Here is a 16,506-nt window from a genome sequence, read left to right as displayed (position 1 = left end):
TTTACCTGTCATGTTCTTTGTCCACAAGATGGTATCGTGCTCTGAATGCTACCAGGTGAGCATAATACGCTGGTGCAGGTATAGAAACTGATCGTGTACAGCGCACATACGTGTGGCAGAGCTGGTAAGTCAGCAGCTGAAGTTCATCTGCAGTGAAACAGTTATCATCCCACAAAACATGATAGTGTGAGGGACGGCTGGTACCCTAAGAAGAAGGGAACATCAGTTCACTTAGCTGTTTTCTTTTTTTTCCCCCCATGCAATCAAGTCAGATTTTTAAGCTCAGAAAGGGCCAGACTGTCTAGTCTGAATTCCTCGGTAACAGCAGCCAAGGAAATTTCAGGCTTATGTCAGCCCTAAATGTATGTAGAGATTAATAAATGTCTACTGTTCATATTACGTTACTTCAATTACCATTGCTTGTGCAAAAAAAGCCCACATACCTTTTAGGTAACCCTTAACAATTGAGGCCTGCTTCCAACATGACTAAACTTATTATACCACCTCTTAACCACCCTCAATTAAAACTGTTTCTCACCGAGACATTTCACAGAAATAACTGTTGCATTTAACTCTTTCCAGTTCCTTAGTACCCCCTAACTTCTAGTATGAAGACTAGAAATGGTTCCACTATTTCAGAAGTTACCTGAGGAGTTCTATATAAAATGTACACTTCCTTGCTTTACACAATGTCATCTTGCCCACAGGTTTAAGAGTTACAATTGCTCTTTGGCATTATGCTGAAACAGATACTTGTACATCAACCAGATGCACGCTGACTTTCACCGTTACTACCTTAACAATTCCTTCCAGACCATAACAAGCACTGAATGCTGTGCACAGTTCTTAGGAGCTCTTGGAAGTTCTCCATTAAAGGACTGACATACAATTACTTTGGAAGACATTGCTTTGGAATAAACGAACACCTCTTCCCTCCTGCTTCTCCCTCAAAGGATGTGATGCACTAGAGCTAAACCTTATGGTGTAACCAGGTTATGTCAATAGCTGTATTTTAGCCAGTCTAGAAGTCTTTTTTTCCCCTAAGTATATATAAGATCTCAGTTTAGTAGAGATATACTTGTGGCTTGCTATAACAATAAGCTGCACCTACATCTGACGCTTCTGCTGCAACTTATATCGATACTTTTTTTTTCCTTCCAAAGGGGCCAAAAACTGGCTTGGCCAGACCTAGCACAAAGGTACACACGTAAGGAGAAAAGCAGTAGATGTTGTGACCTCTGAATAAAAACACCGCAATGATTCAAAACAGGAAAAGAAAACATACCTACTTAGCTTAAACAGAGCTTACAACAACATGGTCACAGAACCACATGATAAAAAAGTGAAGAACGATAAAAAAAAAGTGATCTTTTTCCATTTTTAACCAATATCCTGACAGAGTTTTTGTCATTAAGTTGATTCTCCCTTGTATTGTTGGCAATACCACCACACTGTTGGATTTTATTTCCAGTCTGTAACTCATTTGTCTGCATTTAGTCAGCAAATGATCAAACACTGCCTTACACTACACAAAGTTTAAGTTTTGAACGTAGCAGAGACCACCTCTTAAAGCAAATAATTAATACTATTAGTCCAGCAATAACGTGATGTCTCAGATAGAACTCAGCTAAATGACATTTCCCTACTAAGGAACTGTTTGTAAGTACATTTGTCACAAAAGGGAGAAAATGAGAGCGTTCTGAATTCACACTTACTTACAAGACAGTCATACCTGTATTCCAGCGTGGCTGCAGAGGTAAAAATCAAACTCATATGGATGTGTAATGTCTGTATCTACAGTTGTTCCAGCTGGAATATTGCCACTTCGTCCAACCTAAATAAAAGATTTGTATAAACAGTTGTTAGCTGCGCTGTTTTTAACACCTCAACTCTAATTAAAAATACAAGTTTGCATTTAAGACATGCAGCATTTCTGTCTGTCTCAGCACTGTCTGGAACGTGTCAATACGGTAACCTAGAACGTGTGACATGGACACTGTATCGCTGTTTACCATCTCAACACAGAATAACTCATCCAGAACTTCAGAACCTTCAATGCCAGAAACCTAGAAAAAGCTGTGTGTACATTTACATTTAGAATTGTGAGCTTAAGTTCGAATTGACTCAATCAGAACACAAATGTTAAGGATTCCATCATTTTGCATTTTCTACAGCAGTCTTTAATTGAAGACTTGGCTTTAGCTAGTTACAGTTCACTGTTAAAAATTAGTACCAACGTGCACTGTGACGAAGTCTTTTTTGTTTTTTTTAAAAAGTCAGTGATTTTCCAGTTTGGTGTCGCATTTTGTGCCTATCAATGCAACATCTTCCCTGAACACAAACACAATCAGATTGACAGAGAAGCCCATGCTGATATTTTCTATCGCAGTATATGTGCTTGACATCAAGCTTGTACTGAGACAGGACAACGATTACCCTTTCTGTTCTGTCAGCACAGAACAATCGTGTATGATGTCGTTTCTGCACCACAATATAGGTTATTCCAGGCTGGTAATCTTTCTCCAAACTGATGCAGGCTTCTCTAATGGCTAGCAGTTCGTAATACAAAACCTACAAGATCATGAACAGAATAGTTTAGTTTTTTGTCACGCTGTATTCTACACAAAATGCTTAATAAATAGTTTGTAGTTAACACTAGGTTCAACTTTGCCACACAGTTATTAATCTTAGGGAGTATTAAGAAATATATTGTTTCCGAAGATCCAAGAGTTTTTCTTCCCAGACAGGAAAGAAGGTGCAACTTTTCTAACTGAACATACTTAAGAAAATCTCTCCTAAAAAGGCTCAATTATTTTGTGATACCTTGGTACAAATATAAGCAGTACAACTCATTCGAACAGGAGGCCAGGGATTACATAAGTGTTTCAAAAACCCAACAGATGAACCAACCTGTCGAAACTGTCCTTCAGAGACCCCGTCTCTGTAGAAGATGATACGCGTGGGCTTGAACCGTGTTGACTTGTAGAACTGGATGAGAAGCTCTCTAACCATGGAGGCCAGATCTTGGATGATTTCCTGCCGGGGTCGCTGAACTCGCACCGTGGCACAGTACCGGCTTGGATGAGCATCCATACTACCTACAACCTTCAGGGGAACATTACATGACTAAAAGCTACAAGATCAAATCTATAAAAAAATGAAATCGCAAAAAAGCCAAGAAAAGAATTTTCAAGTAAAAGATGCTTGCTTTAAAAATAATTACAGTAACATTTTAACTGGAACTTGTGGTAGGTACAGGTTTAATACCTTTTGAAAAGAGGTATGTAACTTGCCCTCCAGGCTCCCTGAAACATCTGCAGAAATTATCTGCCTTGGAGTCTTCCCCTCTATTGACAGTACACTAACACATTCTTATAATCAAGAAACTGACTTTTTTTCCTTTGATGTTTTCTCACCTTTTACATGGAGAAACATTTCAGTTTGCCTTAGTTACTTAAGGCAAAGAGGCAGTTTCCATAACTGCAATCAATGACAAGTAAAATACCAAGGAGACAAATTAGCAATGGACTGACCACATAGCAAGCATCCAACCACTACTCTGGTGGTCTCCTGGGCAATACCAACACAAAAAGTTAAAACACATCAAGAATAATCATGCCAAACTAGGCCTTAATTTAGCCTTCCTCTTTCGGAAATACAACGCTGTTATTAACAAACATCTCAAAGCTGCATTATTTCCTTTACAATATTTCTGCAAGAATATTCTATTTAATATGACTGCCATTTTACCCTGATTTAAAAATAAAATGCTAAGAAAAAGTATCAAGCAGTGTTTTCCTTTTAAAGAAATGATTTCTAATAATATTGGAAATGTGTACCAAAGAACTGGCATAAGCCCTGAAAGATATTTGACAGTCATAGGTGCATTTACTGTTCTAACATTTACCCGAGACGAAATAACAATGCTGATTTAATAAAACTTACAGCAGCTATGGAAGGCTTCTTCCCATCTCCAGCAGGAGGGTGAGTGACATCGGCTCCCAGAAAGATCACTGGCTGCTGGAACACAGAAGGTCTTCAAAAGAAAAAAAAAGTGCTAAGTCACACTTGCAGATGAACAGCTGGTGCAAGGTTATTGCTCAATATGGGGCTTTGTTTCTATCTCAGCTAAGCTGCACAGAGAGACTTCCTTATCAGGTACTCTGTCCAGACCTAAACAATGAAATCTTTGTGCACGAGATGTAAACTTCTACAACGCTGTAACGGTCATTCCAAATCACACTGCCATGTAACTGCAGCATGATTCCGGTGGAGAAAAGCCAAAGAGCTACACCTTTACAGACAGTATCTTACAGAAATTATTATTCTACCAGTTGATTACACTAGTGCTGTGAGGCCAGCTAAACACTGCTTCTGTGCTGTATCAGCCATGCAACAGATGGCCGGGTGCAGCAGCACACACTTTATTCTGGCTTACAGGATATAAGGCAGCAGGATCACCTCCCAGTACCTTCAAAATATGTTCCATGTGCCATTGCTTCATGCTTAGACTGATTCCAAGGTCTCAGAAAGTCTCAGGAAAGAATTCCTAAAACTTGCACTCCATAAGTTTTTCTGGCTTGCATTATGCACATTTCCACTCTTGAAGAATAGATATGCTCTTGCAATGGTTAGAGACCATCAGAATTTCTTGTCTTCAGGACTAACAGACTTATGCTTCTTCAGAATGAAGCATGGAAGAAAGATTGGAGGACGCATGGCTTGGACTTACAAACCTACTGAAGGCTTCAAAGCAAATGGAATATACGCAGAAACAGAGCACAGATTACCTGTGCAAAAAACAAGTGTGAGCTGAATTACTTAGCCTAATAAAGTGGGAGAAGTAGGATGCCTTCAGTATACTTCCACCCTTATTAGCAGCACATTGGTATGCTAACCAAGAGTTACATTTCTCTGTGATGTGCTGCATACTCCTAAACCTGCAGAAAACTTCTAATTGCAGTAATTTCATCTCTAGAACTACAGCTACTCTTCAAATTTTTGATACCGATCAAACATTTGGAAAAACACTTAAGACAGTTCACAGGCCTACAACTATTCAGGGCCCATGCTAGAAAAAAAAATAATTCTGTCTCACTCTCACATATTACCAGAAGGATACTTCAAGCTAAATCTTGGGTACATTCAAATTTTGGGTGCAAAATACCAAACAACCACATTTGTTAAAACAAAACCCGAAAGAGTCTCCACAACAATTCTTACCGTTGATGAGGTACAAGGATGTTGTTGATTCCTCCTAACTTAACATTAATCTTCAGGCACAGGTTTGAAAGGGTCTGCGGAGATGTTTTAATGACATTTTTGACTTGAACACACTGTGTGGCCATTCCCAATAGCGTATCTCCCACACGCTTCACCTCCGCTGTGAAGCAAATATTAGGATGCAAATTGAGTCCATTTGAAACTACTGGTATGTTTTCATCTTAGATTACGTCACAATAATTGTAGTGTAGATACTCTACAAAATAACTTTAAATTTACCTGCATGCTCAGAATTGTTTCCAATTTATTTTAACTTCAGGCAAAGCACTGGTTTCTTATGTCTAAAGAATAGTCCTGGAGAATTTTCTAACAAGCTGGGCATCTGTTAGAATGATACTTGACCAAACAGGTAAATACAGAGGTATTTCCTTACCGTACACTGGTGTTTTCCCCGGCAGGATGACAATGATGAGCTGAAGCCCTGAATAGGTGTTCTTGAGGTGTCGAAACATGGGCTCCACGCTGTCTGCACCCTGGGCGTATTTGCAGAAACAGGGCTGGCCTTGGATCGGCATCCCTGCATCCTTGGAGATCTTACGCAGCTGATCTGTAAAACCCCTAAAGATGAGAAGTTTACTGGGTTTTTGCACCAGCAAGAGCACACGTCAACCAAAGCATAAGGGGGCAGAACTCTGTTACTCAAATGAAGAAAAGGACTCCACCTAACTTTCAAAGCAGCATTTTTAAAACATGCATTACGTGGCAGCCATACAGCTTTAAAATACCATAGGCTAGAACTGAAAAAAACATTTAGAGGCCTCTAGTACTCAATTCAAGATGCTAAGATGTAAAGCAGCAATGTCACAAGACTGAAACAGTGTTTTGACTGTAGCTTCCAGCAAGGAAGCGGCTTGAATTCTCTCCCTAACACCTCAGAAGTGTAAAGCCAGATAAAATGCTCATTAGATTTGCTGCGTTCATGCTTTTACTAAATGGTTTCATTAAGAGAACTGTCCAGAGCCTGAACTATGACATGCCTTACTTCAGTATTTCTTCTCTGCACTGCCTCTGCGTTGCAAAACAAGCTATAGCCCACATTTTGATCTCAACACCAGTGTGGAACTGCTTCCCTCGCATGTCCCATACTCCATGGCTTGGGGTTGCCACTGTTCGATTCTGTGGAAACAGAAAAATCACACTGATATTCAAGTGACTGAAAATTAGAAAGCCTATCTATTTACAGTTTTAGGGTAAGAAAAAACAAAGCTTGCTACTTGAACTCTGATCCCTGTACTGCACAAGGCAACTGAAGTGGTTAAATGCATCAATGTGCATGGGAAATCACTCTTTGAAAACTGTAACAGAACCAAAATTAAAACCACAAAATCCTCACCCGTCCTCCATACTGCAGCATTGGAGCTGGGAGCACCCGCCCTGTCACATGGGCCATCTCATCCCGGACTTTGAACTGGAACTCTTGAACAAATGGATCTGCATCGTAATTTGCACTTCTCACCTAGAAGAGTTTTTACATGTTACATGTCAGCTCAAAAGCAGACCATTTCAGAACTGTTTATAAGAATATTCAACAAAAAATATTCAAGCTTTATATTTCCAGGCAGCTAAAACACTACTGTTTAGAGTGGCTGAATTCAGCAGCAGATATATAAAAAGATGAAGATATACGTTGGAGTTCTTTGGTGAAAATATTTACTGTGTACTGAGGAAAGCAGTCAAACATTCATTCATTCATTCAGGAAACCTACAGGTGGCTTGAAGAACACAACATAAGATACTTTTTGCAAATAAGCAGTAGGCTGTGATCCAGTAAAAGAATTGTCAGGCTGGGGTCAAGGCATTAGTGTGGTTTAGTCCAGTGTCATTTACTGAGTAGGGTCACACCTAACCGAAATTTAAGAACTAACCAATCTGCTTATTTCCTCTTGCCTATCTGGAGCAGATCTTGCTGTGGCCTTTATCATAGTCGATGTCTGATTGTCTGTTAGCTTCTTGATACACCGTTGGCCAGCCACAATATTACATACCTTGAAGAAAAATCCACATTTAGAAACAGATCCCAACATACGATACATGTACAGTACTATGCTACCATTATAAAATACACCTCCAAAGTGTTTAGAACTAAGCAAAAGCGTGCAGTTGTTTAATCTTTAAAGCTCCTTAAAAGTGTAGTCAATGGTAAAAATACAACAAAAAGCAAATAAAGAATATGTAAATATGCCAACATGCTTGTACCACAAAGTGCACTACTTCTTAACATCCTGCAAAATGATACCGCCTACCAACAACGAGCTGATTTATCAGAATAAATTCATTACTTCTAAAGGCAGGTAGGTGTGTTTCTGTTCCTGTCCCACTTGTAGGCAGGGAAGATGAGGATATTTCAGCTGAAGGTTGTATTTCTCTCTGAAATACTGTGCTACTGTTCTCTCCACAGTCTGTCCATTTTCTAACTGTAAAGGAAAGCTGAAGAAATATATGTTTTAATCAAACTTACCAAGAGCTTAGTTGGCAAGTATCAACACTCCTCAAATGAATATTAGATCCCATTACATATTCAGTGCCAAGCTATTACACATTTTATGCTCTGACAAAAAGCATCTTACGTTTGATGACTTGCAGGCCTTCTTGTTACATTACAAACACGGTATTTCCGCCTCATCGTTCCACAATGAGTCACTTCTACCTTTAGACCTGCACAGAAATACAAAAAAATTATGTCATAGCTACACAAAAGTTTTCACAGGAGACACGAGTTTTCTTATGAGTATGTTCTAATCCAACAGCTGTCATGGTAAGAGCTCGAACAGCGCAGAACAAAAAATAATTATTCTCTAAATATCTTGCTTTCATTTTAAGTGGATTTCTGACTAACCAGGTATTTTCCTCAAAAACAAATCAATGTAAGATATTTAACATTCAATGTCATCTGAATTTCTCACTGCAGTTTCATTTAGCAGACATATGACTAACCTCGGATAGAGAGTGCTGTTTTTACTGTATCCTTTTGTTCTCATTCTCAGTGCTGTATTTCCCTTAAAACCAGCAGTTACATAAAATTAAAAGGGCAAAGGCAGATTTGTCCCTTATATTCACTTTTCCTAGCCTTGCAACCACAGTCAGCCTATAATTTTCCTTACTTTTCACCAAGTTTCTTTAGCTTTTGAGCAGCTGAAGATCTAGTCTAAAATCACCCACCCTATATGCCACAGGCTCACCAGACATTACTGTCTAACCACAGTAAATACTGACAGCAACAACAGCAGCCTCATCGGATTTTCAGCAGTTATTTCTATAAACTGCAAGCACCGACTGCCTGTAGTGTACGCAGATAGTAGATTCAACATCTGCTGAAAGTATTGAGCTTATCACACAGGTGCTGCATAGCATGGCCACATTGTTATGCTTTTCCCTAGCCCCACGGAAGACAAGGCAGTTGAAAACAGCATTGCTACCCAAATGATTCAACCTACAGTCCACTAGTAGAGGACTTAGAGAAAGCAGGATGATTCATTTTGCCAAGGCTCATGTGGATTGCAGACCTCAGACTGAATACCCCAGATCAAATCAGGTCCCTTAGTCCCAGAGAGCAGATACCACGACCACTTTACTTGGTACACAGACAACCCAGAGAAGCATTAACTGTGCTTCACTGATTCCTGACTGCACTAATTGCAACATTAACATCAGTATTACTTCGAGGATTAAGAAAATAAGCTACCATTGACCTGATACAGCATGAAAAGGAAATACAAAATATGAGCCATGAAGCACTGTGAATACACCAATATCTGGAGCCCGTTCACTGCTTTGTCGTTAATCTGCTGTGACACCACAGAAGACACTACCCTCCCTCAGAGCTGCTCACAGAGACTGCAAATTCTTTAATGCGGGGTTTGTTTCACTATACATAATCACGTCTTGGCTGGAGTTCCCTGATACTACAGCAATAAAAATAAATATTGACAGCAAAGGTAACCTTTTAATATTTTCTGACTATGGTGGCAGAGTGTCTGAGGCATGAGAAGAGGCAGCTTCTCATTCTCCAGTTATTGGTCTTCCAGAATGAAGACAGACAAATGTAAAAAGGAAGCACATTACGACTACTATAAATATTTACTTAAAGGTGGCTTTTTTGTTTTTCCCAACTAATGACTATTCCATGAGCACATCAGTTCGTGACTGTAGTTCAGATTTATTATTTGCTGGCCAGTATTTCAGCAGAGTCAAGTCTTGCATCAGGTAACACAAGCATTTCAGAGCAGAGCTTTGAAGAGCTGAACTCTTTCAAGGCTTCTGTCTCTGCAAATTACACTGGAATGAAAGGATATGGGAAAACACAAAGCAAAGTAGCATGTATTGAGTGCAACTACTCTAACCAGTGGCTTACGCAATACTCTGGAATGGAATTTGGCCTTCAGCTGCAAGTTATCAAGTGGTACTTATTTTTCCATAAGGCTATCAGTTATTAGAAGAAGTAGTCACCGCAATAGCATACTCTCAAAGAATCAATGATGTTAGCTTTGAAATCAACATTCATTTTACCTCAGCATTTAAACAGTGGGAGACCTACAGCACAATACCACTACGGCCTCGATGACCCCTGCCTCTAAAAGGCTAGCCAGCCAGCAGGCAACAGCCACTTACCTCTAACCAGGCAATAAACAACACGCTTGCCCTTTCCCTCTTTAAGCCACTGGGAACATCTCTCATTTTTCATTTCTGCAGAGCCACATTGTCTCGTTCAGGACTAGAACTACAAACATGTACTGCAATTCTCCTAGCAGTCCCAGGGCCCTTCCGATGCGTGCTAACTAGAAGGTTTCCAGTTAGGGCAAGTTCTTGGAATTACCTTGAGTTACCTGGGACAGGACAGTTATGTTTCTACTCACCCTTTATCTCTTTGGTGAATTTTACCCGATGAGAATCAGTCAGAGGTCTCGGTTGTTCATCAATATTATGAATGTCAAGAACTTCACACATAAACTGAATTACAGGTTGTGCTTTGTAGAAGGCAGTGGCAGAAACTAAAAAGAACAAAATATCACGTGTAAAAAGGCAAGTCAGAATGCTGTCAAGCAGTAGATAAACGAATGCTTTTAAAGATTCCAACTAACCCCCAACAAGATGTTGTGCAGCACTTGCTTTCAAAACAGATTAGCAAGGTTTGCAATAAATACACAAACAAAACCTACAGTGACACAGTCACCAGCATCATCATCCTACAACTACTTTGCATTTCTGGGTTTTGGAAGGGATTTTCCCCAGGTGATATTTATTTCTAGAGAGCTGTAATGTCCCAAAGAGACACTCTGTCAACTCTGTATGGAGCTACAAGCAATATGCGACATGATTTTGTCAATGATATGAGATCTGCTCAATTATACTTGAATATTTGCTAGCTACATAAGCACAATTTTAAGTTCACAAATTATGATAGTGTAGTGCTTAGTGCAGCCCTTGATCTACCAATATCTCCTACCCTCCCTGCATACTAACGCCCCAGTCACACTAAGTGACAACATACTGTATTCACACAGGACAGTTGACTCATTCCATGAAATGAAGACCACAAGCAACGTGCTTAGCCAAGTTATAAGCAACTGAAACAACACCTTTTAGCAAGAAATGTGAGGTAGCACTAGGCTACGGCTCAAATGTAAGATAATCCATACATTTCAAACTTTAAATAGCAACAACAGAAGTGAAATAGTAGACAAGCACTTTCTTAGTTTCCCAGATGTCATGTACCCAAACCACCACATCTCCGTGCTGATACAACCAAACATTCTTCAGACGTGTGTCACTGCAGCAGGCTGCCAGCTTCGCATGACGCACGCCGGCCACCACCTCCGGATGCCGACTACTGAATGAACACAAATAGCTTACACCCCCAGCGGCTGGCAGCGTGCCGCTTGTCTCCCATAGCAGCAAAAGTGATACAGAGAGAGGAACGGATTTTGCAACGAACCTTGCATGAAGTCAAACAACAGACAAAAATCATACAATAGGATTTGAATGTAATCCCTACAGCCTCAACCACAACATAAGGTGATCAGCCTATGAACTGTAGCTTAAAGACAAAGTTACTGAGTGTCTCACTCCCAGAAAGGATTGAAAAAGCTCTACTGCAAGAATAACTACTACGCTATTTAACACTGGCAGGAAAAACTACTTTCAGAGAAGGTAATGGCGCAGTGCATCATAAATTGGTACAAATTAATACTCTTGTCCTCCTTGAACAGTAGTTACCTCAGTACCTTGCACACAGATACTAGGATTGGATATTTCTCAGGCTGGAAATATTTTTACATTCCTTTTCCAAACAATAACTAAGTCATAGCTGCACTTTGAATGGTAATTTTAAAAGAGCAAACCCACCTGAAGTCAAATGAGTACCATTCACAATTCAGGCAAACCACAGCAGTGGACATGCACATTTTTGTTGTGAAAGCTCAGTAATACGTGACATTTTCATTACGCTTTAAGACAGGCTCTACTCATAACCTGACTTGGAGCGTTTAACAAAGTTCAAGAAGTCAGGCTATTTACATTGGTTTTAGAAAGCATTTCAGACAGACAGTGAGAACAGAATGTGAATTACAGAAACTTTTAGGCAGCACCTGCATCTCAAACCCTGACATTTTTCTGCAGGGGTTTTAGCTACCAGGCAGACTCGAGTGCCTACAGACACAAGGAGTCTGACACGTGTGCTGGCTCATCCCAAGTACATTCATCCGGGACTTAATAAAGTGGTGCAGAGTAGACCTGATTTAGCATAAGAAAGCCCACCTTAATTAGCCCTATTTACATAGGTATTTCTGATACACTTTACAGTTTCCTTGTAAGCACTGAACACCACCTACTGCGGACAGCCTCACAGAGACAGCTTAAGCAATTTGTCTGTCTTACTGTGGATGCACCAGTACAGAAGTGAAGGAGGAAAACAAGCTAAGCTAGGCCTTTTCTCCCTATAAAGGATTTTGTTTTTTAATATGGCAGGTAAACTTCTGCTCAAATGCTGGCATGACAACAAAAATGAAAAAAAGAAGACCAGGATTTCTACGTAGCCTTTGCTGAAGAGGTCTGGTCTGAATTGGCTGAAGAGCAAGCCAAAGTATGCATGCATACACTTTATTATTACCATCTCACTCGACTATTGTCATTAAAACTCCTGCAGAAGGTTGCCTTTACAGTTAACGTTCCATTTTATGAGGATATTACAAATACTAAATCTTTAAACTGAGCCGTAAGACTCATGTATTTTTCAGATGAAAATCCCTTGCACACGAAGAGATTAGAGTTTGGAAATTTGCTTACTCTGGTACAAATTCTAGCAAAATACCCCAAACTATTTTAACTCTTTATTCTTTACAAAAAAAAAAGACAAGAAATTAGTGTAGATGGCTCACGGTTACTAAATCCTTCCGTACAGAAAGCAGCAGAAGTTACTATACTACCTAAATTTTAGTATCATAAACACAAACACATGACAGTTAACGGACTGAATTTCAAGGTCATTTGTATTCTTAGAGGCAAGAATTATGATCTTTATTCTCAACTCTGAATCCCAACTCACCATCAATATTGAGCATCATCTTCCACATGGCAGGCCGAACAGACTGATGGAATCCAAACCAGACCTCCCTGCCGCCACCCAAGGGGTGATCGTAGCCTTCCGGAGCTGAGAAAAAGGAGCGGCCCACAGGGGTGTACCTAGCCAAAAAAGATTACCACACGTTTATGCTATCACTTTCCCAATATACGATAAAAAGCTCTGTCTTAGGAGATCATACCGCACAGCATTATTCTTTTTTGGAATTTTGTGCACTGGGATCGGTGTCAAGTTTAAACAATACACTGAATGCTGGCGTTTCCATTGCAGTGTTTTTAAATTTAGACAAAACGTTTACTAGTTTTTGCAACAAGTTAACTTCTCCTTTCTGATCTTCCACTTTATTAAGCGTAACTTCCATCACAGAACAGATTCTGTACAATAGCACTGTATATACCAGACTGACCTTCAAATACCATTTTGAATGTTTTACTAGTGAATGTTTGATTACTTCTCTCGGTGTACACTGCATTAAAACTGCAGTGGTAACAAAGAACTAGAGAAACTAATGCTTTCTGAGTAGAAAAGGTAAGTTCACAAACCTCCATGCTTCCTTACATTTGAAATGTACAGGCATTAGTACAGACACAACAGTCTTTCACATTTCCTTACAATCTGGGTAGCTGAAGAAGACTGGCTTCCACAAAACCACAGATCATTTCTAAGAGTCAGTGACACCCAATGAAAAACACCAGTGAAAGGTACAGCCAGCAATCAAAAAGGAAATTCCAAGGCCCAAGTAAGGCAAAAATCGATAGGGCCTTCTCTAATATTTCAGGGTTCTGAGATAAAGAGTAGCAGACATGGTTAAGACAGGATCTAGTCTCAACAATGTATTTAAATCATGAGAACCACGCACCATTGATGGGTATATCACTGAACTAGAGACTCATGCTTTTAGATAGTCACCAGGTACACAATATTTGGCTCATTTTGAACAGAAAATGTAAAAGCAGTGCTCTAGCATACTGTAAACTCTCCGTTTTTCAATTAAGACCTAATATAAGCATCTCCTGTTTCTTGAGCTTTCCAAAAAAACACGTCACCTGCTCTGGAGTTTAAATGTCTACAAAAATACATACTTCTACTAATCAGGTGTGCTGCATGAGGGAATGATCATTTTTTTCTTTTCACCTGTGAAAAAACAGGGATGAAGGTCTCCCAATGGGGATACTTCAGGTAAAGACAGACTGCAGGAAGACAGTGAACCTACTTCATGGAGGGTAGGTGTCGTAGCACCACATCGACAGCATGAACAGGGTTAGTGCTGATAGGTTTGTCTAGTTCCAGAGGCTCAGGCAAGGTTCTTCCTGTCAAAACTTCATGCAGCAAGTGCCAGCTCACCCGAGAAACAAACTTTATTGACACTTTGAAGGGACGATCTTTTCCACCTTCTCCCGGTAATGTCACATCCAAATCCACCTGGGTGGTTGAGGGGAAAAAAAGAAAGTGGCTGTTTAATTTGTGAGTTTGCTAGGATGCGTTTGTCACCTCTATCTAACACCTGAAATCCGAGGCAGTATTGGAGCAGGACCATCTACTTCTATTTATTGAACTGGAAAGCTATTTATCTATTCTACTATCTATTTATTGAACTGGAAAGCTGGGAAAGGAGAAGCTACTTCGCAAGTCTCAGTGAATCAAAACTCCCTATTAATCTGTTAGATACCTATATAAAAATACACCTAGATAAGAGCTGGACTGCATGAGTTATCCAGAAGTTACGTCTGACAGCTTAAATGCAGTTACTAACACTACATATGCACCAAACATCGTTAAGATACAAAAAAATTCAGATGTAGAATTCTTGACTTAAACTGAATACTTCATTATTTGCTGTCCCTGCAAAAGGACAGATCTCAGGATCTGCTTTTAACAACACACCAAGACTCCATTCATTTTGATCGATGGACAGGTGTTTTCGCTCCTTCCCATAAGTGGGCCAGAGACTCAAAAACCGAGATAATTAGGATATCGCACATTTGATGAAGTACATAATTCAACGCACAAAATAAAGGGAACTGTAGATGTGGTTCACGGAACTGTCATCTTGAATTAGAAAACTCTTCATTCCAAAGAAACTGCAGTTTAATTTATTAACAGTACTTCACAGTAAGCTGTATTACAGTCTGCAAAACTCTATTTAATAGATTACGCTGTAGAAAGAGGTGACTAAATTCTAGGGGAGGTTCTGAATGCAACTACGACACGTTATATATAATGTAATATATTTACATATATTGAAATTTACAGAAATTGCATTAAAAGGACTATTTCAGCACAGATACCTTAAGATAGTTTCTGAATTCGGTAATATTAGAAGTTGGGCTTGTTTCTTTTGCTTTTCTAAGCAGCTGTTACAAGTACCATTGTTTTTCCAGTTATCTTACCCCAGTAGTGGCCACAGGAAGTGGATTGGCTGTATAAAGGCTTCTTTTCCCATCATAAACTGGTCTACGGTCCCCAAATATTGTCACTTTAAAATGCTGCACCATTGAGTCCACCACCTCCCTAGAAAAGTTGATATTTACACATTGAAAATGTTTTCAGAGAAGTTTCATGCTGGAACTGGCTCCCACACACGCTGTGTTTTGCTGAGGCAGTTTCAATAAACACACCGCTCGAGGCGATTATACAACACCCACCGATATTCCCAAAAAGTGCTTCGCACGCTGCAGCTAAGATAACAGAAAAACGCTACAAAATAAAATCACAATCAGTGCAAATGCTTAAGTACCAGAAAGTAATTTTGCTAAAAACATTTCAGAAAGTAGCAGAAATGACTGAGGCCTTTCCATAAGCTTTATATACAAGGCAAGGATGCACTTCCCTCGGAAGAAACCCACAAGCTATTATGAAAACCCGGTACAGAGCAATGCCAGCCCACGGAAGCCGTACGAATGAACTGTACCCTGTACCCAGTAACACACATCTGCTCTTCAGCTAACAGGAGTTTTGAATTCTGCCTACGTTTTATATAAAGATGAGGTGGCCTAATAAAAGCCTTGTCGTTAACAATCTAAGATTTTACAATAAAATCAAGTCAAGATGAAATTTGCATAGTTAGATTCTCCTACTTTACTGTGAGCTGATGGCAATAAGAAAATAGGAACCTGTTGTAAAGAGACACAAGCACTGAACTTACACTTGAAAAAAAAAATTTCATCTCATATTAAAGAAGTCCTCTCAATACAAATAGTAGATACATCAGGTGCAAAGAGAGTTTTGCAATACCTCTGACTGAAACATGCCTCCACATTTTGAACTCTTTGGGGATTCTTTGTGTTTCAGTTCCACTGCAAGCTATCTTGATGTGTCATAGTTCCCTTGTTTTACAGAAATTAAACATTTTCCTACTTAAGCATACACCAGCTAGCACGTTTGCAATGCCGAAGCTTACTCATACCATTTCCTGACCCGGCAATATTAGCCTAAAATACTCAGACAACCAACGCCAGCTTCCTCTTCAAGCAGGGTGAGAGCAGCACTTTCACTGGGGACTTGGAGAAGGCGAAGAGAAACTCACTTGAAGTCTCAGCATCCAAGTCCTTCCACTGGCAAAAAGCAGAGCATACTGAAGCCACTTTAATGTGTCTACTTAGTACTCGGTTGTGCTCTGGCACAAGTCCTTCTGCCCCCAAATCCCC

The 16,506-nt window shown here is 39.7% G+C and overlaps 1 protein-coding gene across 1 annotated transcript in view; it reads right to left on the bottom strand.

The window, feature by feature from the left end:
• LOC118255688 (protein argonaute-3) overlaps nt 1-16,506 on the bottom strand; it is a 39,693-nt gene that overhangs the window by 12,038 nt on the left and 11,149 nt on the right. The window contains exons 3-18 of the mRNA XM_035562058.2: nt 15,250-15,370; nt 14,073-14,281; nt 12,824-12,960; nt 10,137-10,271; nt 7,851-7,938; nt 7,563-7,710; nt 7,149-7,268; nt 6,617-6,739; nt 6,266-6,399; nt 5,657-5,841; nt 5,224-5,383; nt 3,946-4,036; nt 2,911-3,105; nt 2,437-2,571; nt 1,733-1,834; nt 6-205 (exon numbers count right to left, since the gene is read on the bottom strand). Of these exons, the coding sequence (XP_035417951.1) occupies nt 6-205; nt 1,733-1,834; nt 2,437-2,571; nt 2,911-3,105; nt 3,946-4,036; nt 5,224-5,383; nt 5,657-5,841; nt 6,266-6,399; nt 6,617-6,739; nt 7,149-7,268; nt 7,563-7,710; nt 7,851-7,938; nt 10,137-10,271; nt 12,824-12,960; nt 14,073-14,281; nt 15,250-15,370 (2,283 nt within the window). The remainder of the gene's footprint in view (nt 1-5; nt 206-1,732; nt 1,835-2,436; nt 2,572-2,910; nt 3,106-3,945; nt 4,037-5,223; nt 5,384-5,656; nt 5,842-6,265; nt 6,400-6,616; nt 6,740-7,148; nt 7,269-7,562; nt 7,711-7,850; nt 7,939-10,136; nt 10,272-12,823; nt 12,961-14,072; nt 14,282-15,249; nt 15,371-16,506) is intronic.

This window comes from Cygnus atratus, chromosome 23, assembly GCF_013377495.2.
Source record: "Cygnus atratus isolate AKBS03 ecotype Queensland, Australia chromosome 23, CAtr_DNAZoo_HiC_assembly, whole genome shotgun sequence".
NCBI classification, from domain to species: Eukaryota; Metazoa; Chordata; class Aves; order Anseriformes; family Anatidae; genus Cygnus; species Cygnus atratus.
The sequence above is the reverse complement of the archived record's forward strand: the minus strand, read 5'-3'. Positions and strand labels throughout refer to the sequence as shown.